Source organism: Callospermophilus lateralis, chromosome 5 (assembly GCF_048772815.1).
Source record: "Callospermophilus lateralis isolate mCalLat2 chromosome 5, mCalLat2.hap1, whole genome shotgun sequence".
NCBI lineage: Eukaryota > Metazoa > Chordata > Mammalia > Rodentia > Sciuridae > Callospermophilus > Callospermophilus lateralis.
This window is the reverse complement of record NC_135309.1, coordinates 105142987-105169286: the sequence shown is the minus strand read 5'-3', so window position 1 is coordinate 105169286 and position 26300 is coordinate 105142987. Positions and strand designations below refer to the sequence as shown.

Sequence of the window (26300 nt, the reverse complement as noted above, 5' to 3'; positions counted from 1 at the left end):
GTTTTGTATTGCCACCTATATATACATTATTTAATGATTTGGGCATCATTTTAACAAAGATTCATACCTTAATTGTCTATAGTATCTTTGAACAAAGTTTCATGTGTTCAAAGATAATCCTATTAACTGTAGGATATACCATACATTGTAACTAATTAAAATAAGTAAATAAATAAATCTATTAGACATTGATGTTTCTTCCAGTGCTTCATTTAATCATAAAAATATTAATCTGCTACTAAATATTTGCCTCATAGCCCCCCTTATTCTCCTATTCAACCCTTTCTCCCTCCATCCCCCTAATGAGAACACTTCCTAATAAACTTCCTGCATCCAAAAAAAAAAAAAACCCATCAAAAAATCTTTACAATAGTTGATATAGTGCAAATGGCAGAATGTCTCAATTAAATCTTGCACTCTCATGGTTTAATATGTTAAGTTCTTCCCTTGTATTTACACAGATAAACTTCAAAGTCTTCCTGGTACTCGAGCTTTGTTGCCAACAATTGTTACGTGCTACAATTTTCAAAAGCTGAAGGTTTTGTATTTTATTCAGTAACACTTTCAGGATTTCCACATAATTTTGAACTAAACCTAACCAATATACACAAGATTCACTTATCAATTAAATTAAAATCCAATGTTCTTCACAAAATATTTCACTTCAAAATATTTAATATTTCTAAAATCTTGCTGAGAACATGCAGCAGAGAATGTGTAACATCAACTTCATTATAAAAACTTGGTAGTTCAGTTAAACTGTATATCCTAGCATCAGTCAATCTGACCACTACTGTTTATTTCAATTGGTTGAACAAGCAGTGTCTGCCTGCACCAGCACTAATTCTCAAAACAATTCTGTTCCACACTTTTCTTAATTTAATAAGAACACTGATTTCACCATGACAACATCCTTTCAGCAAAAACAAATGATTTTATCTTCAATATTTTTTTTTTAAAATTTATAATAGAATTTACAGCATTTGACAGGATAAACTTCTGAAAGCTTTACTCTGATTCCATTTGTAGCACTAAAAGAACGAACATGCAAATGCTCGTTAGAATTAATTGACTCTATTTCAAAAACAGTGGTTGCACCTTTTTTTCTACTTTTTTCTACTTCACCACACAACTATTCCTTCCATTTTCACACATGCAAATTAAAACTTGAAGTAAAAAATGAAAAATTAATTTTTTAAAATTGTTCTAAATGATCATGTGTTATGGACAGTTATATATACATGGTCGATATCTTTACACATTAAATTGTTATCTTGAGGCATAATCTTCTTAAAATAACTCCAGTAAATTCTTAAACAGACATCAATTCCTTCTTAGTAAATCTGCATGCAGACAGTGACACTACAACTCTTTGAGTAGACAGTAACATTCTGTATATGTTAAGTACTGAAATGGAAACTCAGCACTTCATTCTTCATAAAATGAACACTTCAATCTTTAAAAATCTATTGCTGATGAGTTTATAACAAAACAAAAAGAGCTGACAAATAACAAGTCTTAGATTTACTCTATACAATTATAAAAAATAATATATTACATATATTATAATGTATAATAATAATGACAAAACTACTATAGCAAAAATGCTTTGGTCATTACCTCCTGCACATATTTCCCTTGTAACCAACCACCCATGCTTTCCTGACTCCACCCACTGGCATCCTGGAGTGCCATGAATCTCAAAGGTCATGGCACAGTTTGCTGGTACATCAAGTTGCTAGCAGAAGAACAAAGTTAAATATTCATCTCCACCACCAAGAAAGTAAAAGACTGACATAGCTTTCCCCACTTGCCTTGTCAGAGTGCTTTCATTTTTATCAGCATGCTACTCTAAAAGGGAGAAGTTAGTTATGATATGTACATTGAAAGAGTTGGAAAAACAAAGTCTTTCAGATTAAAATGAAATTTCTATTCATGGCACTTGTGTCTTATATACCACAAGACAACCATGGCAGAAGCTGAAAGCTCAATGTGGAGTCTACAAATATAACTGGTCTTATTTTGATGAAACTATTATTAAGGTGGAAACTTAATAAAATTCATTATTTAAAATAACTTCTCAACACATGGGTATCATATTTTACCTAAACGCTCTAATAATTAATAAGCTGGCAAATATTTATTCATACAACAGTGTTCTTCCTAATGCAGTAATGCATCACATAATAATGAGGATACATTCTGAGAAATGCATCACATGACTTAATAGCTGTATGATCAGAGAGTATTCACACACAATATAACTATATTGTCACTAGGCAAAATACCTTATGGGACTACTGTCATATATATGTTTTGCCACTGACCAAATGTTATTATGCATTGCATGATTGTAGTTTATAAGTCAACACAAAAATAACAACAACAACAAAAAGGTCATTTAAAACAGTTCTAAAATCAGCTTTCAGAAACCCTTTAAGGAATACTAGAAAAAACACAGAATTCAGCATTCAACATAGTGAAGATTAAAACTGGTTCCATTTGTTGTTATTTTTAAACACTAAACCACATTCCCAGCTCTTTTTAATTTTTTTTTTTTTTTTTTTGGAGACAGGATCTGGCTAAGTTACTCAGAGCCTCACTAAATTGCTGAGGCTGGCTTAGCCTACCAAGCCACTGGGATTATGGGTATGTGCCAACATTAGTGTGATTTATAACATTATTTCCAAAACATATTCAGTGAAAAAGTTTGCTAAAGTATATGAAATATTTATACAAAATTTCAAAAATGACAAAACAATAATATATTATTTATTAACATATATTCAAATAATAAAAATATAAAACATGCATGATTAATTGAACACACCAGTGATATGGCAATGGTTGTCAATGGAGAAGAAAGGAAGACGTGACCAAAGGCTTAAAGTTTTAGTTCTACCTCTTATATTCCTTTTAAAAGAGTGACAAATATGGCCAATGCTGACATCAACTTAATCTTAGTGGAGACTATACATACATATTTATCCTATCATGTACTTTTCCATAGGCTTACAATATTTAATAGTAAAAAATAAAAGCATGAGCTAAGTAAAACATATTACTTATCATTACATTTAAAAGATAGCAAACAAAGTTTTTAAAAAGCATCCTTTATTCATCAACTTAACAGCTATTAATTAGTTTAATCAAATCCTAGCTTTCTGCCTCACACTTGAATAGACTATTTCAATTAAGTCATACTTCACATTTTGTCTTAAGAGCTCTAGATATCAGCAATTGCAACTAGTTTGAAAGCCCTTTAACATTTTCCCCTATATAACAGTGAAGTTACTCCACCATGAGCATATTCTAACAGTATTTTCTATTCTTGATATTTACTTCTAACTTGTTTTTTTTTTTTTTTTTTTTTTTTGCCCTCTATGAACTTGATAGTTCATAGAGTTCCTCTTTGATAAGAGGAGTTTCAGCATTCTTTTCTCAGTAGGATAAGCTCAAATAAGTGTACTTCCAAAAAGGCAGGGGGAGGGGGATTTTCAGTAACTACACTAGTTTTTTACTGTAAATAATGATTTTCCCAGAGAAATATTTAGCCCTTGGCTAATAGTGTAAACCAGAGTTCAAAAACAGCAGGGTAACTAACATGAACTAAGGCACTATTCTGTGTCAGGAAATCTAAGCATTTTACATGGGCTGTCTCATTTGATCCTCATAACAACTTTGTGAGGTAGGTACAGTCAGTTCTGCTCTAATGCTTGTTTTGAAAATGTGCATTTGTTCCAACTGAGTTGACGTATTACAGAGCAATTTGATCATAATGTGAATTTTGTGTGTGATTTCTTCTGCAAGAAACACTAGGTAAAGGCAGGAAAATGCACCCAGTTGAACTGGGCTGCCAAGGAATACATGAAACCTACACAGCTCGCATAACAACTCAGGTGTTTACATCTACATGTGTTATGGGCCATGCCACATTTGGTGGTGTGACTTTCCATTCAATTTCAGATTAACTTCCTTCTGCCACTTACCTACTAGTACAACCTACCAATACCCACTTCCACTTGCAATCTCAGGTCTTTTTCAAGAAAACAAACTGTATTCACAATAATTTTTATATATTTCTTAGCTCATAATATGTGTAAAATTGTGCTCCTTAGCATGTACTTTTTAAGAAAATATCAACACTCAAAAACAGTGAAGTTTTTGAGTGTTGTGATTCTAGCTACATTTTTTCCCAATGTGATTGTGTACAATAAGATGATTTTTAGGAGCATATGTTACAATATGACAAAATTAACTATATTGTTCAAATTACCACTTTACAAATAAGGAAACTAAGTCATAGGTTATATAATTTGTCCAAAGTATGTAGCACAGCAGGATCTGAAGCTAGATTATCTTACTTAAGGCCTGCACTCTTCATTGCTACTTGCCTCCCATAATTGAAACCAAACAGTTCTATGGTAAGTCATCACACACAGTTCATTAAAAACTGCTTTCCAAATGCAATATCCATCTGATAGGGCCCACAGTTGGAAAAGTTCAGCATACAGAAGTTTACCTTAAAAAGCTTAAACACTATGTAACACATTAAATAAAAACAAAAAAACTACTGAAGCAGCTTTATAACCCTATACCGAAAGATAAAATAGTAAGTATTGGAGAATATATACTACTCAAAATAGACAAGGTGTAGAATTTGATTCTTTTACAGTATCCATTTCTCTCATGAGATTTCTTATCATTTCATTCACTGAGAGCATTTTTCTTTATTTCAATGGTCACATTTTTTTCATAGTTGCTTCAAAATGTTAGTAGATAAATTCCAATGTCTAGATCACAACGAGTTTGGTTTCTATTATTTTTTTCCTTAAAAATTGATCATACTTTCCTGGTCATATCTTCTTTTTTTATTGTGGTTAAACAGCATAAAATTTACCACTTAAATTACTTTTAAGTATACAGTTCAGTAGCAATAAGAACATTTATATTATTGTGAAACTACTACCAACATCCATCTCTAGAACTTTTCCACCATCCTAAACTGAAACACCACCCATTAAATAATAACTTCCCATTCTGGTGGCTCCTATGTTCAGTAATTTTGGACTGTTTCTTGGATATAATGTTATATTGTAGAGACCCTGAAAATTATCATACTCTTTGGATTAGTGTTGGGTTTTTGTTTGTTTTAGGAAATTCTGATTCAAATTTTTTTTTAAATATTTTTTTAGTTGTAGATGAACACAATACCTTTACTTTATTCATTTTTATATGGTGCAGGAATTGAATCTAGTACCTCACGCATGCTCAGCACGCGCTCTACCACTGAACCACAACTCCAGGCCCTCAGTTTCCAATTTCTGTTCCATTCTTTTAGTTTTAATTATGCTGCTCTGAATCTGCCCTGTATAGGTGTGTTTCGGAGTCGGTCAGAAATCTGGGCAAGGTTAATCACAGATCTTGAGGCCCCTCCACTCTTGATTATCTTCTTTCTAGAAGTTTTCCTTAACTTTCCAGTGTATGTTTTCTTGAAATCCTGCCCTTTACGTCTTCACAGCACAAGGACTATAGGTTTCTTTTTGGAGTTTTAGTCTTTGTATATAATGCTAACCACAGTTTATCCTTTGGGTAAATGTCATAAAAGCAGAAAAAAAAAAACACACTACGCCACCCACTTCTTCCAAGAATTAATTTCCCTTCAGTATCTTATTGCTTTTGCTTTCTTTACTCTTCTGTATTTTCAGGCTGTTGTGTTTGCTTATTCATTTTGATTTATATTTTTCCAGAGGGTTTTTTTTTTTTTTTTTTTGGTGCTGTTGTTATCTATGGTAAGATCACACTAATACGAGTTTACTTAGCCATACTGAAAGCAGACTGCTGATTTATTCTAAAATTCCTTTTAATATTGGGTAAAAACATTTTAAAGTAATGAGGCTTTTTATTTAATTATTCTTTAAACACACAAATACATTTAATGTGCTAAATTTTATAAAAATAAACTAAGACATTCTCTACATAAATAATCTAATGAAAATTCTAAGAATGTTGACTGAGATATTCAGACCCTAAGAAATAAAGTCTATGAGTAATTATCAATATTTCGTGAAAAGCAGCCTCAGAACACTAGCCTGGTTTCCCGAGTTCAGTTTTAAAGATGGCTAAAATAAACAAGAGAACATTTTTTTTTTATATTTTGGTGAGTTATCATTTTAATTTCTGTTTCCTATCCAATGACACATACAACTAAAAAGTGCTATCAATTTGATGGTGCTTAAAACCACTCTTTAATATTAATTTTCACTGATTAATTTTCTCAACCTCATTTTCTTGAGAAGTGAGAAATATTAGAGAACAGAGTACAATCTTACAGGACACTTGAATTATCTGCTTTTATATTTAATCATTTAAAAATAACAAGTTATGTGAAAATTTAAGAATACTTTAAAAATCACTGCATTTTCATCTCTGGGTGGTAAAGCCTACTGTGGTTATCTAGAGGTATCATTCTAAAATATACAACACTTCAGAAGCTGAGATCCCAAACTCCCATTAATAATACTGTTCAAGGAAAAAAATCTGAATGCCAACATATTGTCTTCCAATTCACTGAAAAAAAAAAAAGAACTGAACATACTCTATAATTTCTAAATAAGGAGTGCTATACTGCATTATTGGTTATTTGTAGCTATGAAGAAAAGGGTCAGTGAAAGAACCTTTATTTAGTTTTTTTTTTCAGTATAGATTAGCATACTATTTTATATCACTTTTATAAATAATCCATAAGCTATCTCTCTCTCTCTCTCTCTCTCCCTCCCTCCCTCCCCCTCAACACACACACACATACACACACACACACACACACACACACACACACACTTGGCCAAACCAAGGAGAAAGTCACAATATTCTAGGTGCCATATGGTACATATGACTTGTACCATACCACATGGATTTAGAACACAGGGAGTTAACCCTGAAACTTACTATTTTATCAATAAACACAAAACTCAACAGCAAACACAGATCTTTCTATCACTCATATATTTTTTAAGTATCTCATTGCCTGAAGAAATCTATAAGACACTTGGAAATGATTACCTAGTTTCTTTGAAAGATGACTTAAAATGGAATGATTAAATTTAAATCATGAAAATATGTTCCAACAATTATAATTATCTGGTTACAAACCTTGTATACTAAATCAACCAAAGTTGTAATAATAAAACTCACATCAAATTAGGGATGAAAAACATCCCAAAGTCTACAGAAATGAATCTGAGGAAATAACCTGAGGATTATAAAAGGTAAACACCAGCTTTCTAGAGAATGGATAATGACTTATGGGCAAGCAAAGGCACACAGCTGGAGACAGACACAGACAGCAAACACACACACAACGAGATAAAACAGATGAAAGAGACACTGAACTGCAATAGAGAGTCAGAGTGATAAAAGACTGAAGGGTGTCAGAACTAGAGAAAGGCAGAGAGTTTTAGGGAGAGGGTAAATAGAAGGAAATAGAAAAAAAATCACAAAGGCAAAAGCTAGATACAGAGAGAAAGGGAAACATTGAGATAGGAGCATAAGGCCTACTGTGACACCTAGCTTATTAAATAGGCAAGTCCTTTATCCATGAAAAATAGCAATTCAGATACAGAATAAAAGATGGAACAGTTTCCATTTCATATGTAGAGGAACAAAATGACTCCTTTAGCCAATGGTTGCTTAATAGACTTAAATAAGTATTCTAAACTACAAATCTGGTAAATTATCCCACCATTGAAAAGTTTTAAGTGTTTTCCCTTTTACCTATAGAACAAGGTCCCTAAACTTGACAGAGCATATGAGCTCAAACTGCCTAATATCTTAGCCCTTTTTATAACAAAATATCATAGACCGGGAAGACTATAAACAATAGAAATTCATTTATCATGGTTTTGGAGACTAGGAAATCCAAGATCAAGGCATATATAGATTTGGTGCCTGGTGAGGGCCTGTGTTATAGATGGTGCCTTCTCACTGTGTTCTCATAGAGTATAGAAGGGGCAAGTGAGCTCTAAGGGGTCTCTTTTATAAGGGTCCTAAATCCATTCATAAGAGCTCTACTCTCATGATCTAATTACCCACCAAGGCCCTAACGCCATCATAGTGGTGAAGTATTAACACATTAAAGGGAGGGGACCAGCGCACAAACATTTCGACCATAGCACTTACCTTTCCAGACTCACCTTAAAAGTTTCCCCCAAACCTCAACCTATCTTATGGCTCTGACCCTCTGCATTCCTCTTTCCTTATTCTATATAGTAAAGCATTCCTTACAAGCTCTTAGTCAATTATCTTATCCTTTATGAAAGTTTGTATAACCCCCTTCCTCCTACTTTAGATCTTCAATACTTCCCCTGAAGTTTCACTGTATTTCAATACTTCTATAGAAATCATACTGTATACTATAGCATTTTTAAATGCTTTTCTCCCATAGAATACCTTTTTTTTTTTTTGCATTATTACTATCTAACATTGAACCTCAAACAAACAGGTCCTAGTAATTGTTGAATGTACATGTTAAGGCACGAACAGACCTTAATTATTAGATCAGAGTAAAGAGGAAAGTACTTATTAGATAAATTGACTAAAGAACATCCACTTACCTGTTTGGAGTTGGTTAAATACAGTTTTGCTCCCAGATTTAAAATCTGTAGTTTTACCAGATCATCTTCACTAGTGAAGCTTTTAGCCATCTTCCTCAAAACATCAGGGGCAATTTTAGGAACTCGCTCACAGTTTTCTCCAATTAGCCAAAGAATACTTGCTCTAGCCACAGGAACCTATTAGAAACAGATTATAAGAAAGAGATATAAGAAATAGATAATTACAATCTCCTTAACATTAGTAGTATAGGAAAGATTTAAAATATTATAAAGAACTTAAATCTACTTATTCTTTAAGTGTATATCCAGGAAGTACTCTTACATTTATAAATTTTCTTTAGTTATCAAAAAATAAGAACTCAGGTAATCTAATTAAAATGGATTTCAAAGAGAAGGCCTTAGAAAGATTCACACAGTAAAAACCACTGGTCTGGAATCTAGATTCTACCAAAGGTTGGAAAATTCTTGGACCAAATCTGACTGACCATGCAAATGCTTCTATATTGTTTATCACTGCTTTTGTGCTATAAAAGTAAAAGTGAGTCATTGCAATGAAGATTATAAGGGCCTCAAAACCAAAAATATTGATTACCTAGCAAGTTATAGAAAGGTTTGCTGATCCCTGCTTTGGAGCAACAACTCTCAAACTTCAATACCACAAAAACATCTAAGGTTCTTACTAAAATGACAGGTTTCTGTGGTGAAACTCAGGAATCTATGCTTTAAGAAGCATCATAGATGATTCCTAAGACAGGTAGTCCACAAGCCACATTTTGAGAACATGTGAATAACATTGTCAACAGATCCACTTACGACTATGATTCCAAATCAAAATTGTTACTATCCTCTAGGTACATTCATCTACAGTAGCAGAAATAAATCAAACTGTAGATCATCAGTGTCTGCTTGCAAAATCATAAACCCTTGCCTGTTATTTGGTCGACAGAAGAAATTGAGATAAATTTGTTCAACACTGCACTTGGCATTATGTTTTAAAATAAAGTACATTTCAATATAATTTGTTTTCTTAAAATCACTGCTTTCCTACAAATTGGAAACCTTCCATCAGTACCATTAAGACCAACATTTTAGAGTATGCAAATTAGTTTTATTACTATTTGCTTATTTGTATCCTTCCCTATTCCAAAAGGAATTTGAGAGGGTATGTAAATTAGGTTCTGTGAACATTTTCACCTCACATAGAAAATTTGCCTATTACAATAAGTGCAAAAGCTGAAGGCTGTCATTAAATGGTAGCATCATGAGAAAAGACAACACTCTTTTTATGAAGTCTTTTTACAACTTCTCAGTCTTAATATTTTTCTGAATAGTTTTCACAGTTATTTAAAAAGTGAGATAAGGACCTTTCCATACTAAAATTTTATCACAATTATCTACCATCTCAAATTCTTTCAAAATACCCACTTCCTAACTAACATAAAAATATTAACAAATACGCAGATTGAATCATTCACCAGAATCAAAATGAGGTCATCAGAAAAACTTTAAAATACAAAGTATAAATATATTTATGTTTCCTAACATTATAATAGCTTCATCTTTAAATTAATACTTAGAACAAGTTTAGTAAGATAGAAGAAATCAGTCTACTTATGTAATAAAAAAGGTCTAAGTGCTATTACAAATCTATTCATGCAGTGTGATAAAACTAATATCCTTACTGTATACTGATTTCTGGAAAGAAAGAGGTTATTTCTAATGTTCCAAAGGTTACACTGCATTAAGACCTTACTCCCAATTTATTATTTTAAATTGGGCTAAAGAATAGTAATTGAGTGGTACATTAAATTTTCCAGTATGGAGCAATTCAAGTTGCCTTCAGTAATGAAAGGCTCTTCTAAATAAGAATATATGAGCAACTTCAGATTTCAGCTATGCTAGATTTATTTTTCTTAAATATTTTATTATATATTACTAGAATAAAAACTAGAATTCTATGACATCACAATCTATTTCCCCATTTGAAGCAATTTTCTTCTGGTAAGACACTTACAATTCTCTTTTGTAATTAAAAAGACAATCCAAAATGAAGTAAGGTTTAAAAGATTTTGTTCATATCCATAAATATACCAAGATTAAAATAACGACATTCAATACTCTCCGCATTCATAAGGTATACATTTAAAATCTCCATTTCTAAAAAAAATGTAACGCCCACAATGAAAATTTGTGGGCATAGTAGTGTAGAGGATATTTAGAATTTTCTCAGAACTGAGCTAATAAAAACCCATGTAGTAAATATTTTAAAAATTCGTAAGAGAAAATTACTCTACAAAAAAATTTAAAAATCAATGCAAGTATATTTATACCAAATTCTTGGTAATGACATTTTATTAAAAAGCTTAGGAAACTGACAAAGACAATACTTCTGTGCATTTTGCTAGAATTGGAATCCTAAGATTTTCAGATTCCAGCCCTCCCTCTCTTTCAATCAAGTCAACAGTACTCTCATTTGCACACCACTGACACTATGAATTCATGGCCACTTACTGTAAAAGATTTGAAGCTATCAAATTAGAAAATCAGTCACTCTTTATTCTCCATGATTGTTTCGACCACAGAATAAATAGGAAAACTGAACTAAAACGAAGCTAAGAAACAAACCCACACAGGCATGGGTACATGTGCGCACACAGTCATATGTGATACAATACTTTCATTACGAACCTCTGCTCTTCAGTATTCTCAAAGACAACTGGATTGTAAATGACTTAGCCTGATTCTTTATTCTAAATGCCCTTAGCAAGTGGTTAAGTGCACTTTTCAAATCTTCTACGAGAAGGCTGGTTCCACTGCCATTTTAACACATTAAATTGCCTGTGGTGGGGGCGAGGGGATTCCTTGTCCACCACAGCAGTTATAGAAAGACATCTAGAAATATTTTACAGATCACTCTGTAAGCAGATCGACTTAAAAACTATTGTGTTTCAATACCAGCTCACTGCATAGTGCAACAGTCTAAAGTAAATTCTGCAAAAGCATCAATTTTTTTATTCTGATTCTGTCAAAGGCAGAATCAGTAGACATTTAAACAAACTGCACACCAACAGCAAATCAGATGCAATATTCTGTATCTGGACTCAGTATACATTAAAACTTAAGCCTGAGTTATATTAGGTTGGAAGGGCAAGGGAGGATAACTTATGAAATGGAAGGAGTCCAGTGAGGTACCTGGGCAAGGAAGATATAAAGTGCTATTTTAATATTACCTAGTAGTCCTCAAAGACACATCTCCCAATTGTTCTTTTATGATACAAAAACCCCCACCTGTCCCATTACACATTATTAAACACCAAAAGTAGTATTTATTAAAAATAAACAGCACACCAAAAGATAAAACATCTACAATCAGAACATATATGGTAACTATACTATAGGCACAAATATATTCAATTTGAATGAATTCCAAAAGTAGAGTAAATTTAAACTTTAATTCTCAATTTTGAACTATGCTATGTACTTAAATAGCCATGGAATCAAAGTCTTCAATATGATAAAATCTACATTTTCTTCTTTTAAAAATTACATAGCTGGGGCTGGGGTTATGGCTCCGTGGTAGAACGCTCACCTAACACGTATGAGGCACTGGGTTCGATCCTCAGCACCACATAAAAAATAAATACATAAACAAAATAAAGGTATGGTGTCCACCTACAACTAATTTTTTTTAATTACATAGCTAACATTAATGAGACCTTACAACTTGCCAGGCACTGTTTTTGAGAACTTTACGTAATTTCTTAGTCCATCATTGATAAGGTCTTATAAAATAAGCTCTACCATTATTCCCACATAACATACAAAGAAACCTGAGAAACAAAGGGGTTATAAAGCTTTCCCACATATCATTGCTTGTTAGTGGCCAGAAACAAGATTGGAACTCCAAATTTGAATCCAGAATTCATACTGTTTTACCGAGCAAAGACAAAGTGAGTACAGCAAATTAGGAAGAAGGTCAGCCAGCAAGCCAAGACTGGTTCTGGCTTCAGATTTATCATATGTATCAAGGAGGTAGATAATTTCATCTCAATGAACTTCACTTACTCTGTCCCTTATTCTCCTGCTACATTGTGCCACCCCTGCTATTTCCACAAGAGCCAGACTTTTCAGATTTGAATTTGAACCCAAGTCATCTGCTTTTCAAATCCATCTCTTAGACCCTACACAACACAATCTTTATGAGCAGTTCTGGCTCTGATTATTAGAATCAACCATAAGAGTAGATATGAAGACAAAGTAACTCACTGGCAAGGGGTAGTAGAAGCTCAGAAGCTAAGCAACTGATATGAGTCTTACTATTATAGTATTAGCTTTAAGATAAATGTGTAACTGCCCTGCAAGCTTTAATAACTCCCTAAATTGGGAAAATAAATTGCCACCAGGTATATTTAAAATTGGTCAGAAATGGTAGGCTTTTAAACCTTGCAATCCACTACCTTTCACTACACAAATATCTATCTGAAGAGATTCAGAGTACAGATTACCCCTCTCCAAAGAAGGAAACAATATCTTTATTCTCTTGCAAACCACAAACCTATAAGAGAACAAACCAACACTCAAGGGTCAGGCATAGCAAAAGGCAAATACAATGGAGAAGAAAATGGATGAAGACTTAGAAAAAAACCCAGCAGTGTGTGTAATAACAGAACCCAGAGAGAGAGAATTTTTAAAATGGAAAAAGTAACTAGCAAAGTGAAATACTAACAGAAGATCAAGGAATAAATGGAAATAAAATCATCTAGTAGATTAAGAAGGAGAAGATAGTGACCTTGGAAAAAACAGAATTATTGTTGTTCCGTGAAGTCAAAAATCAGACTGTGATGGGTTGAGGAATGAGTCTGAGGCAAGGAAATGAAATTATTTTCAGATAATTTCTTCAAAACATTAGTTTTGGACGAAAGAAGAATATGAAGTAGATAATAGCAAACACGTATGGAGCCCCGCTGTGTGCTAGGTAATGTTCTAAGCGCATTATCTATAATAACTAATGTAATACTTACAATACTATGACTTAGGCTTTTTGTTTGTTTTTTTACTATCAGGGAAAAGTAAGGTATAGAGGCTGCAATGTGAGGATATAGAGCTGGAAGTAGGGCCTAATTTAATTTCTTCACATAATTTCAGTTTTATAGAAGAGTTGCAAGAAGAGTAAAAAGAATTCCTTGATGCACTCCACCCAGATGTTCCAAATGTGAACATTTTACTGCATTTGTGTTATTGATCTCTCCACATATATGTTGCTTACTCAGTTGAAAAAAGCTATAGGCATGGGTATAATTTCTTGTTATAATTCAAAATACTTCCATGTAAATTTCCAAAAATAATGAAATGCTTATATAACCACAGCAAGATAGTTTTAAAATTGATAAATTAAACACTAAATCAATACTGTTGTCTAATCTGCAGATTTTACTGAGGTTCTGAGTTGCTCCTACAATAGAAAACCCCAAATTTTTATGTTGCATAGTACTGTCATGTGCTAAATTTTTAGTCTCTTTTAATCTGAAATATTGAGATTTTCTTTGCATCTCATAACACTGACGTTTTTTTAACAAGTATGTTATAGAATACCCTCAGCATGGATTTGTCTCATGCTTTCCAGTGATTAGATTCAAATCATTCACTTTTAGCAGGAATGCAAGGACATGGATGCTGAGTTCTCTTCAGTGTTGTCATCTCAAAAGATACACGACCTCAATACTAACTATGTTAACTAGGTTCATTTTGTTAAGATAATGCCTGCCAGTTTTCTTCATTATAAGTCACTAGTTAAACTTTGTAACTAAGAAGTAGTTTATGAGAAAAACACCTTGGGATAGTGCAAATATCCTTTTACTCCTCAAATTTTCACCTGCTGCTAGTTTTTAGTATTTGTTGATAATTATTGTCTGAATCAATTGTGATGGTTGGCAGATGGTGATAATTCTAATTCCATCATTCCTTCTACATTTATTAGTTATTTTTGAATTGTAAGAAAGAGTTTCCATTTCTCCTCTATTCATTCATTTATTGATCCATCCGTTTATTGCCCTGTAGATTTATAGTCTTACCTATTCTATAGGTTATAATTCTTTACTATCATTTTTTCTGTTGCTGAAATTGGCCAGTGGGAGTCACACTCTCCTCCAAGCTGGCTATTGCGTCCTTTTGACATGTGTCTATTCTCTCAACACTTTCTATTTTCTCCTTTGATGGTGGTTATTGGTCCAACAAACTGTTGCAAATTCACTGTGTTCTTTATCCTAGCTTTCAAAACAGCCATTTCTTTAAGAAGTCCTGGCTTCTTTTAAGTAGAGAATGGTACTTAAAAACCAAAATCTATCATGAAGAGAAATGAAGTACTACATCCTACAACATGCATCCCACAACAAGCTAAGTGAAAGAAGCCAGAAACAAAAAGTCACATATTGTATGACTCCATTTATATGAAATATCCAGAATAGAAAAATCTATACAGACAGAAATAAGATTAGTGGTGGCCAAAAGACAGAGTAAAGGGAGGCTGGGTAATTTTGGAAAAGAAATTTGTTTCCTTAGGGGTGATAAAAATGTTCTGTAATTATTTAGTGGTGATAACTATAAAACCTTATGAGTTTACCAAAACCCATTGTATCATACACTTCAAAAGCATTATACAGATTTAATGCAATTCCCATTAAAATCCCAATGACATTCCTCTTACAAATAGAAAAAGCAGTCATGAAATTCATCTGGAAAAATAAGAGACCCAGAATAGCTAAAGCAATCCTTAGTAAGAAGAATGAAGCAGATGGCATCACCGTACCTTCAACTATACTACAGAGCAATAGTAACAAAAACAGCACGGTATTGGCACCAAAATAGACTGGTAGACCAATGGTACAGAATACAGGACACAGAGACTAAACCACATAATTAACAGTTATCTTATATTAGACAAAGGAGCGAAAAACATACATTGGAGAAAAGACAGTCTCTTCAACAAATGGTACTGGGAAAACTGAAAATCTATATGCAACAAAATGAAATTAAGCCCCTATCTCTCATCATGCACAAAACTCAACTCAAAGTGGATCAATGATCTAGAAATAAAACCAGAGACATTGTGTCTATTAGAAGAAAAAGTAGGCCCAAATCTCCATCATGTCAGATTAGGTCCCAACTTCCTTAATAAGACTCCTATAGCACAAGAATTAAAACCAAGGATCAATAAATGGGATGGATTCAAAAGCTTCTTCTTAACATAAGAAACAATAAGTCAAGTGAATAGAGATAGAATGGGAGCATATTTTTACCACATGCACATCAGATAGAGCACTAATCTCTAGGATATATAAATAACTCAAAAATCTTAACACTAAAAAACAAATAACCCAGACAGTAAATGGGCCAAGGAACTGAACAGACACTTCTCAGAAGATGGAAAGCAATATGAAGAGTCCTTGAAAATCTGGGAATGGAACCACTGTTTGACCTAGTTATCACTGTCCTCAGTCTATACCCAAAGGACTTAAAAACAGTATACTGGTAGGGACACAGCCACTTCAATGTTTATAGCAGCACAATTCACAATAGCTAAATTGTGGAGGTAACCTAGATGCCCTTCAGTGGATGAATGGATTAAAAAATGTGGCATATATACACAATGGAATTTTACTCAGCAATAAAAGAGAACAAAACCAAGGCATCTGCAGGTAAATGGATGGCATTGGAGAAGATAATGCTAAGTGAAGTTACACAATCCCCCGCAAAACAAAAGCTGAATGTTTTCTCTGATATAAGGAGGCTGACCCATAGTGAGGTAGGGAAGGGGAAGATTAGATGAATTCTAGATAGGGCAGAGGGGTGGTGGGAAAGGGAGGGGGCAGGGGATTAGCAAGGATGGTGGAACGTGATGGACATCATTATCTAAAGTACATGTATGAAGACACGAATTGGTGTCAACATACTCAATATACAACCAGAGATATGAAAAAATGTACTGTATACGTGTGATAAGAATTGTAATGCTTTCCACTGTCATTTTTTAAATCAATAAAAAATTAAAAAATAGCTTTTATTTCATTCAAAAAAGATGACATAAATCAATCAACAAATATATGAAAAAATGTTCAACGTCTCTAGCAATTAGACAAATGCAAATCAAAACTATGTTAAGATTTCATCTCACTCCAGTCCAAATGGCAGCTATTAAGAATACAAACAGTAAGTATTGGCGAGGATGTGGAGGGAAAAGGCACACTCCTATATTGCTGGTGGGACTGCAAACTGATGCAGCCAATATGGAAAGCAGTATGGAGATTCCTTGGAAAACTGGGAATGGAACCACCATTTGACCCTGTTATACCACTCCTCGGTCTGTACCCAAAGGACTTAAAAACAGCATACTATAGGAACACAGCCATATCAAAGTTTATAGAACTCAGTTCACAATAGCTAAACTGTGGAACCAACCTAGATGCCTTTCATTACATGAATGGATTAAAAAAATGTAGTATATATATACACAATGGAATATTACTCAGCACTTAAAGAGAATAAAATCATGGCATTTGCAGGTAAATGGATGGAGCTGGAGAATATAATGCTAAGTAAAATTAGGCAATCCCAAAAACCAAATGCTGAATGATTTCTCTGATTTAAGGATGCTGATCCATAATATGCTGGGGGTGGGTATTAAATGAACTCTAGATAGGGCAAAGGGGAAAGGGGGAGGAAGGGGAAGAAAGGAGGCATAGGGGTAGGAAAGACGAAGGAATGCGATGATCATCATTACTCTAAGTACATGTATGAAGACACAAAGGATGTGACTCTACTCAGTGTACAACCAGAGATATGAAAAATTGTGCTCTACGTGTGTAACATGAATTATAATGCATTCTGTTGTCATATATAAAAAATTAAAAATTTTTTTTAAAGTTAAATTTTATGGTATGAAATTATATATATTATATATATATATCCACACATAATTTTATATAAACATATATAATATATATATTAACATATAACATAAGTTTAGACCAACATATATATGCACACATATACACTATATAACATTGCTAAAAAAAAAAAAGTCACAAAGGTCACGTTGCTCTCTTCATTTCCAATCCAACACTGCAAGGTTCATGCCATCCTTTCGCCTTTTCAGGTCTGTAATTCTCTCCTAACAGTATGAAACTTTAGAACCAGGATTTGAAGCCAGATACCTCAGGTCTCTTAACCACTACACTGGAGAATGACCATTTATGTTAACAAAATATAGTTTACTGAACACTAAAACTTCTTAACAAATACTCACAGTGATACTGTCCAAGAGCTTGGCCATATGTTTAATAATTTCTCCATGTTGTACAGGTTGCATTTGCAGTAATTTTTTTATAACAACTACACTTTCAGCAACAACTATTTCTGAAAGAGACAGAGATTATTCATATTAAATATGTATAATTCAATTTAAATGCAATATGCTTGATGAAATGTAAAATTAGCAAAATATTCTGCATGTCTTAAAAGACTACGTGAAAAATACAACCGTAAATGCACACTCAGACTTTTTGGGTAAAAACTGTCTTAAGAAGATGACTTAACTTTAATGTTTAACCTCTGTTGCTTTCTCCTAGCTTCTGTTACCCCTTTTTCATCTTTGCTTCTCTGTCAGGAAAGCAGTTGAGGTTGTATAATGCTGCTCACCATATTGTACAATTTCTGTGGCTTTTAACCAGAACTTGTAAAATTGTATTTTGATTCCCACCAAATATTAGTCACAATCAAATAATTACTCTCTAAACAACATTTTCTTCATTCAATACAAAACACTAACTAAAATTTTTTTCATTAAGTATTGTCCAGAAAAATCAGCAGCTAAAATTAATTGTAGTAGGAAAGGCATTACTGTAGAAACAGCATGGACTTCATGCTAGAACACAGAGTCAAAAAGGGTGGAATTGTGAGCTGGATGGCCTCTATTTGTATTGTAAACCCACTCTTGTCTATCTTTCCCTAACTCTGTGCCCTCGGAGATTGACCTGTAGACTCCATCAGGCAGACTCCAATGTCCCTGGCCTAAAGCTGTGTACAGCCAATAGGAAGCATAACAGGGGGCAGGGGGTCAGAGGAGCATTTATTATTAGGAATACTTTCCCTGCTAGCATCACTAGTAGCACCTGCATTCATCCACTGAAAGTTTCTATTCTTGTAAGTAGCTCTCTTCTATAAGATCTGGGAGGTGGCTCTGCTCCCCACACACCTCTTTAATCCTGTGTTGTAAACGTTTTCCACTATTGCTAGCCATTAGCCCAAGGGTGCTACACTATACCTTGTTGGTTTCCCTTAATCCTGCCCACACCTTATAAACAGTCCTTCAGTAACTTCTCTTTAATCACCCCATTTAAATGTGCTGTTTCTTGCCAGCATCTAACTAACACAATTAAATGCTACTGGAAGTGGCAAAGAAGCAGATCCTCAAAAAGGGATTTGGAGATTGAGTTGTCACACGAATGTAGCTAATCACTGATCCAAGTTACCTTTTTGGTGGCACCAGTAGAGAAATGTAATATAACTAGCTGAACACCTGACCTTGGGGGATGAATTTTATTTAAACTATTATTAAAGCCACTGACACCAAAGAGGTAAACCCAAGACTGCCTTTACTTATAGTTTTGACATTTCCAATTAATAGTTTCATAGATTTTAGGAATCCCCCTGACACACTACAAAGGTTTCTTTTAACTGCATATGAAATACCATGATTTTTGTCCTGTTACTTTTTTCTTTGAGATATATTTTCTTATCTAGCTCCCTTTAATAATACAAACGAAATTCATTATCATTACAATCATTATTAAACACATGTATTTCAAACTGCATACCTCTTACATTGGAATAAAAATCAATATATATTAAATAATTGTTAATATTAACATTTTAGCTCACAAAACATTTTCATATTTCATTTTCTTCTTATTGTAATATAAGATAGCTACCTTATTATCATTTAAAAGATAAATAAAAAGAAATGCACTGGAATATGCCTTTGTCCAGAATTCAAACTCAACACCAGGGTTACCATTCTATTTCTAATAATGTTCAGTGTTACTATGAGCAGGTTCTACTTTTATATACCACTATCACTCAGTGATAGAAGGAAAAACAAGATAAAGCAGAATGAGACTCTTCATCCAACTTATATTCTGATAAAAAAATGGTTATGTAAATAAGTACTAGACACAGCAAAATATGGTAAGTGTAGTTTTAAAAAATTCAGTATAAAATAAATTTTTAAAAAGTATATTATTATAAAACTTGTCAAAGTAAAAACAAGTGCTGTGTAATTTTAATAATCTACATGAAGAGGCAGATTGTCAATAGTTGATACATGTATGTGACTTCATTTATCCTTTGGCGTTAGTTTCTTATTGTAGCTGTCAAAAATTACCCCAAACGGGGGCTGGGGCTGGGGCTCAGTGGTAGAGCACTTGCCTAACACAAGTGAGGCACTGGGTTTGATACTCAGCATCACGTAAAAATAAGTAAATAAAATAAAGATATTATGTCCAACTCCAAGTTAAAATACACACACACACACAGTGATTTAACACAAGTTTATCATCTTATATTGGTGGAGCCAGAAAGGTAACACAGGTCCTATGGGGCTAAAATCAAAATGTTGACAGGGCTGAAGGTTCTAGGGCAAAAATATATCTCCTGTCTTTTCCAACTTCTACAGGCTAACCGCCTTCCCTGTTTTAAGATCCCCTTCCAGCAGTCACATCACTCTGATCTTTATTGCTGGCATCTTCAGACCTTCTTGCCTCCTTCTTTTCCTTATAAGGATTATTTTGGATTACTTTGGACCCATTCAAATCATCTACCCACCTCTAGAACCTGAACTTCAGCACATCAACAAAGTCCCTTTTGTCATATAAGGTAACACAGTCACAGGTTCAGGCATTAGAACCTGGGCAAAAACAAAATTTTTAAGTGCAGGAGGTGGATATTATTCTGCCTATACCAGGTCCTTCTCATTCCCTTCAATTAATTCCAGTTCCACCATATTTTCCCTTTACATTCCCTCCTGATTTCCAGAGATCTCAGCACTATGCTGTTACTCTACCAGAAGCATAAAATAATCCTATATTCCAAATCTTTCCTAGTCTTCTCTTGGTCCTCAACAATTCTAAAAAGTATAGTCTACTATTATCCCCATTTTACAAACAAATAATATAGAGCACAAGAGAGAATTAACATTCAAACACAGGTAGTATGTAAACAAATAGCTGGCAGCAGAGTTAAGGGGCTGTATATGGGAAGACTAGTATATTTATTTTATATTACTGTCTTCTTCTACTAGACTATGACTCCATAAAGGCAGGAATCTTTTATAAGCTAAATGAATCTATTCAACATTTATTAAACACATCAACTGATTTAAATCTTCAGCAAATGCTTATTGAATTATTAAAAAAAAACTTAACAAATTTTAAATGTAGTCTTCTACCCCAATCTTTTAGTTTATAGTAGGTGGCAATAGGGTTATTCAGAGAAGCAACTTTTTGGTAACATGTACCTAAAATAAGTTACTTAGGATAATTGTAAGCCTAAAGAAACATAAATTTCTCCTATTAAAGTTTTATAAGAAATTTGTTTATCAAATTAATCTTAAAGAATGGTAATACACCATCTTAGAGTAAGCTTCAAGTCTGCTTAGAAGATTCTCCCATGCCAATAAGGTAGAAGTCAACAATACTGGGGGTAATGGATAACTACAGGTCTGAGTAGGATACATTCAATATCTATAAAAACAAGAGTCTAAATGCTATTCCTGAGACTTACATATACTTTACATATGAAGAAATGATGACATATTAATTTCATACAACAAAAGATTCATTTTTAGAGCCCCAAAATGTCTTATAAATTTTAAAGAAATTGCAGCTTCATTTGTGGAATTTGTTCCTAACTAGATATTTTTAATAAGAAGGGGAAAGAGGTCTATTGTTAGAAAAGGTCACATAAAAATTATTAAATATTATTATTTCCTGTAATATTACTGATTTTAATATAAGTATTTTCCTTATTTATTTTACCCTCACTTTTAGTGAACCAGATTTCCAAACTACAGTTGGTCTCTTACTTATGAATTTTCAACTTTACCATGGTGGAAAATTGATTGACAGATTCATTAGGTACTATACTTCATAGTTTGACTTTGGATCTTTCCCAGAGCTAATGAGAGCAATATGAGGCATAATATCCACTGGAGATGCTTGGCAGCAGCAGTAGTAAGCACAGCTCATGGGCAGCCACACAATCATGGGGGAAAACAATCCATAATATACAATGTGCTATATAGCTAAGTGAGGATGTTTGATAGATTAGGTATATTAAATGAATTTTTGACCTGATATTTTCAATTTTGATGGGTTTATTGGGACACAACCCTGTCATAAGTTGAGGACCATCTGTATCACAAAAAGTATAGTACATATGATAAAAAGATAGTTAACTCACATATTTTGGGCTAACAATAATTACGCAACCAGAACTGGACAATTTAATTAAAGTGTGTTAATATTTAAACAACAGCAACAACAAAATTTTTTTGAACAACAGCAAAGCACTCATTGCTGTAAAGAGAATTTTGATTTGCTAAAAACAAAAGCCTAAATATTAAAACATCATAATTTAAATTAGTATATCCTCCTACATTTTGAAAGTGATTATAAATGATGTTAGTCCTCCATTATCAAATTATGACAGTATCTTTCCCTAAAAATGCTATAGGAGTAGAATATTTATCTTTTAAACCAAAGTAAAAAATATTTTTGGAAACATTAATATTATGTTGAAGCAGACAACTTGAAAATTTCACATTGGAAAAAAAAAGATCAAGGGGCTGGGGATGTGGCTCAAGCGGTAGCGAGCTCGCCTGGCATGCGTGCAGCCCGGGTTCAATCCTCAGCACTACATACAAAACAACGATGTTGTGCCTGCCGAAAAACTAAAAAATAAATATTAAAAAAATTCTCTCTCTCTCTCTCTCTCTCCACTCTCTCTAAAAAAAAAAAAAAGATCAAAAAGTAAAATTGATAAAATCTCAATATTACTTTTATTTGAAAGAAATACTAGTGTCCAAATTAATTTCTGATACTTTTTGTATGCAACTAAATTTTAAAGAACAATTATTCTAGGGAACCAGGCTTGATTCAAAATCTTGATTCAAAATTAAATGTCTCAGAATTATTTTCCGAAGGAGTGTTTTTATTTGGTCTTGAGGAAGTCATTATTAAAGGTAAAGGAAAATAAAAAAATGTTTAAGGTCACATTTTAAAGTGTGACCTAGAAGCAGAGAGAAAAAAGATACAACTGTTAAAAACTGAAATAGATAAGATAGATGACATTTATTATCCATCTCCTCTAATTACCTTATATAATAGACTTTTTATTTATCTCCATGACAATCTTCATTGGCACTTTAAAGTTTCAACATTATGTCTAGTAAAATGTTCTACTGTATAATATCTTGAGTTTAAAGGCCCAAATTGATAAATTTATGTTTACAACAAAAATTATTGCTACTTTGGAATAAACACTGTTTCAATTTTTTTTTCATGAGAAATACATTACAGTTTTCTTAAAAAAAAAAATCTGCCATGTGGGAAAACATAATCTACATAAGGTCTGGGAACAGCAGAATTACTGTAATGAAAAGTTATATTTCAAATAAAATATTAAAAATATTTTTTGTTGTTTTACTGCTATGTCATATATATTGTATCTAGACATGATATAATTATATTTAAAATTCCACAAATAATTTCAATGATTTTACAGAGAAAAAATTATACTTTTCATCTTTTAAAAATCTCATTTTAATTAAATACATAATGAACATCTTCTAAACAAATTATTTGAAAGGTAAAAAGGTAACTCACCTTTCTTTTTCTCTATAAATGACCCCACTTATTCTAAAGTCATAGCCACAGAAAGAACTGACAGTTTACCACCGGTCACCTATTCTATTAGATATTACATCTAGTTTCTTAGATTGCTTAGATACTATTTGGCTTAAAAACATGAAGTAGTCTAAATTGATAGCTTTTAAATCTATTTAATCTTGAATATAAAATTATTAGGTAAATTTCTGGGGGAAAATGCAGAAGGTACGCAGTTGATATATTTTTGATCTAGCCACTTCTTCAGGTTGAGAAGTCATTTGCCTGCTTTTAGCACCCTCTGCAGGTGAACCAATATTATGCATAACTTAGGTGTCATTAAAAAACAGTAAAATAGAACCCTTATGGAAAGGATTACAATGAAGGTGATTCAACAGTGAAAAAGTAAAATGAATTGAATTTTCTTAGTAGAGGCAAGACAAATAATGTTTGTGATTATCTAGTTTATTTAAAAAATAGAATATGCATTTCAAGACTAAATTCATATTTATTGTTACCAAACTACTGATGAACAGGGAAACTAAAATATAAAAGGTTACAACTCGATGATCATATTAAGAGTATTCAAATTAAAAAACACTGGAAGATAAAATAAAACTCTAAACTTACCATCCCTGTTGGAGAGCAGACATACCAGGCCATTGAGGCAGGTGTCTGTGACTTCCGAGATGTTGGTTGCACATCTGCCTATAGTCTGAATAGTGGCTGCTGCAAATTGTTTATCCTGACTTTTCACGTAGGTCTAAAAAATATTATTTAAATTACTTTACACATTGGTGCTACCAAGTGAACCCCAAAAACCCTATTTTACTAAGCTTTGTCAATGCATAAGAATTCCAGAACACATTATCTTCTCTAAAGTACAACAGGATGCCCAACTGATGACTCAATTGTTTTTTCTTTTTCCCCCTCTTAAAGAACGCGCCTATAGAAAAGACACATTTTCAAACCAGGCTCATTCACCTGTGGCCACAATGGTTTGAGACTCCAAAACAGATAGTGGGGAGCAGTCACCCAAAGATAGCAATTAGTTTTAGGGCAAGGTTGAAAGAGATGATGAGAATTCTCTCTTTGGAGGTTTCAGTTCATTTAACCACCAGCATCTGTGATCTACCAGGGCTGGGGGACACGACCCACTCTTATAGAAACACTAAATCTAAAAATGGGGCTAAAAGGAAGAAAAGAACCAATATGCTATTAATAGTTTACTTTCAAAGGGTATCAGAATGGTTGTAAAACTACAATAGCTACAGTGAATGGTACTTGAATAAATAAATAAATATGCAGTTTAAAATAAAGTAAAACAAAATAAATTTAAAATGTTTTCTTTAAAAATATACTATAAGTGGTATATTTATAAAATTTAAAGAAATCAATGGTTTAGCTACAAAACCAAACAAATTTTCACAAAATTTAATCTAACCTATGTAACTTCACTTTGATTAGAACTTTCCTAATTTAAAACTAAGCTTTCATTATTTACAGAAATGATATACTTTTAAAATACATCTTTATATTTTATATATTATTTATAACCGAAATTTTAAACCCCTTTTGACTTAAATTTCTAAGATTTCCAACCTCAAATGAGAAGTAACTAATATATAATTAACACTATGGTAATCTAAAATGCAAAAAAAAGAATATATATTAAAACAGTATCTAAATGACAAATAAAGAAGAAAATCTAAGGATATCTTAAATATATAAATTTAGTAACAATGTTACCAAGAAAGTGATTAAATGTTAAGGAAATTAATTAGTTCCATGAAGACCAGTTATATTTTAAAATATTTCTATATAGATTACTAAAATCTCATAAAATATATTTATGAATCTTTAGAAAAAACTCCCTACTTTACTCACAAAGTTATTAAAAACAAATTGTACATAACCACAAACAAAATACATAAACAGAGAAATAAGGTATTAAAATTTAGACAGTAATACAAATGAATACAGGAAGGCTAGGGACACAGTTCAGTGGTAGAATGCTTGTCTAGCATTGTTTGAGGCCCTAGGTTTAATTCCCAATGAAACACGTACACACACACACACACACACACACACACCCTGATAAACAAAAGTGAGTACATGAAGTTGAAGAAAGAATGTAATTAAAAGTTTGACTGGACATGGGCTGCAATAAACATCCTGATGGTAAATGAAATAACTGGATCAACAACATTCTGAAATAGAGCAACTGCATAAACTCTATAAAACCCAACTAACCACGACTCTCTTCCCACAATCCCTATAGACTTGACAAAGGACAATGAAAAGATACCCAAAGAGATACAAAGGACAAGAGGAAAAAGGTCTTGATAAAAAAAATGACCAAAACATAATAAAATTATAAGAATGACACAAGACACTAACTAAAAAAAAGTTTAAAATTAAAAAAAAAGTAAATAGCAGAAAGAACAGTAGAATAGGAAGGGAGCGGGGAAGGGAGGCGAGGTGGGAAAGGGGAAATACTAGGGACTGAATTACAGCAAATTATATTCCATGCGTTTTAAATTAGGTTGGGATGAATCCTAATGTTATGTATAGTCAAAAAGAAACATTAAAAATAAAATAAATGTAATAAACTTACACTGAGGATGATAAAAAGAATCAAATTCAAGCAATGACCTACAGCTACAAGAAGACTGGACAAAAAATTGAAATATTATATTTTCTGGCATGTGAATATGAGTGGGTCTATAAAGCATCCCAATTTTATCAGGAA

At 32.8% G+C, this 26300-nt stretch overlaps 1 protein-coding gene across 2 annotated transcripts in view; it reads right to left on the bottom strand.

The window, feature by feature from the left end:
* Ap3b1 (adaptor related protein complex 3 subunit beta 1) overlaps positions 1-26300 on the bottom strand; it is a 230536-nt gene that overhangs the window by 107306 nt on the left and 96930 nt on the right. For both annotated transcript variants that reach the window (XM_076857095.1, XM_076857096.1), the window contains exons 13-15: positions 24179-24311; positions 17914-18023; positions 8613-8789 (exon numbers count right to left, since the gene is read on the bottom strand). In XM_076857095.1, coding sequence (XP_076713210.1) covers positions 8613-8789; positions 17914-18023; positions 24179-24311 — 420 coding nt within the window. The remainder of the gene's footprint in view (positions 1-8612; positions 8790-17913; positions 18024-24178; positions 24312-26300) is intronic.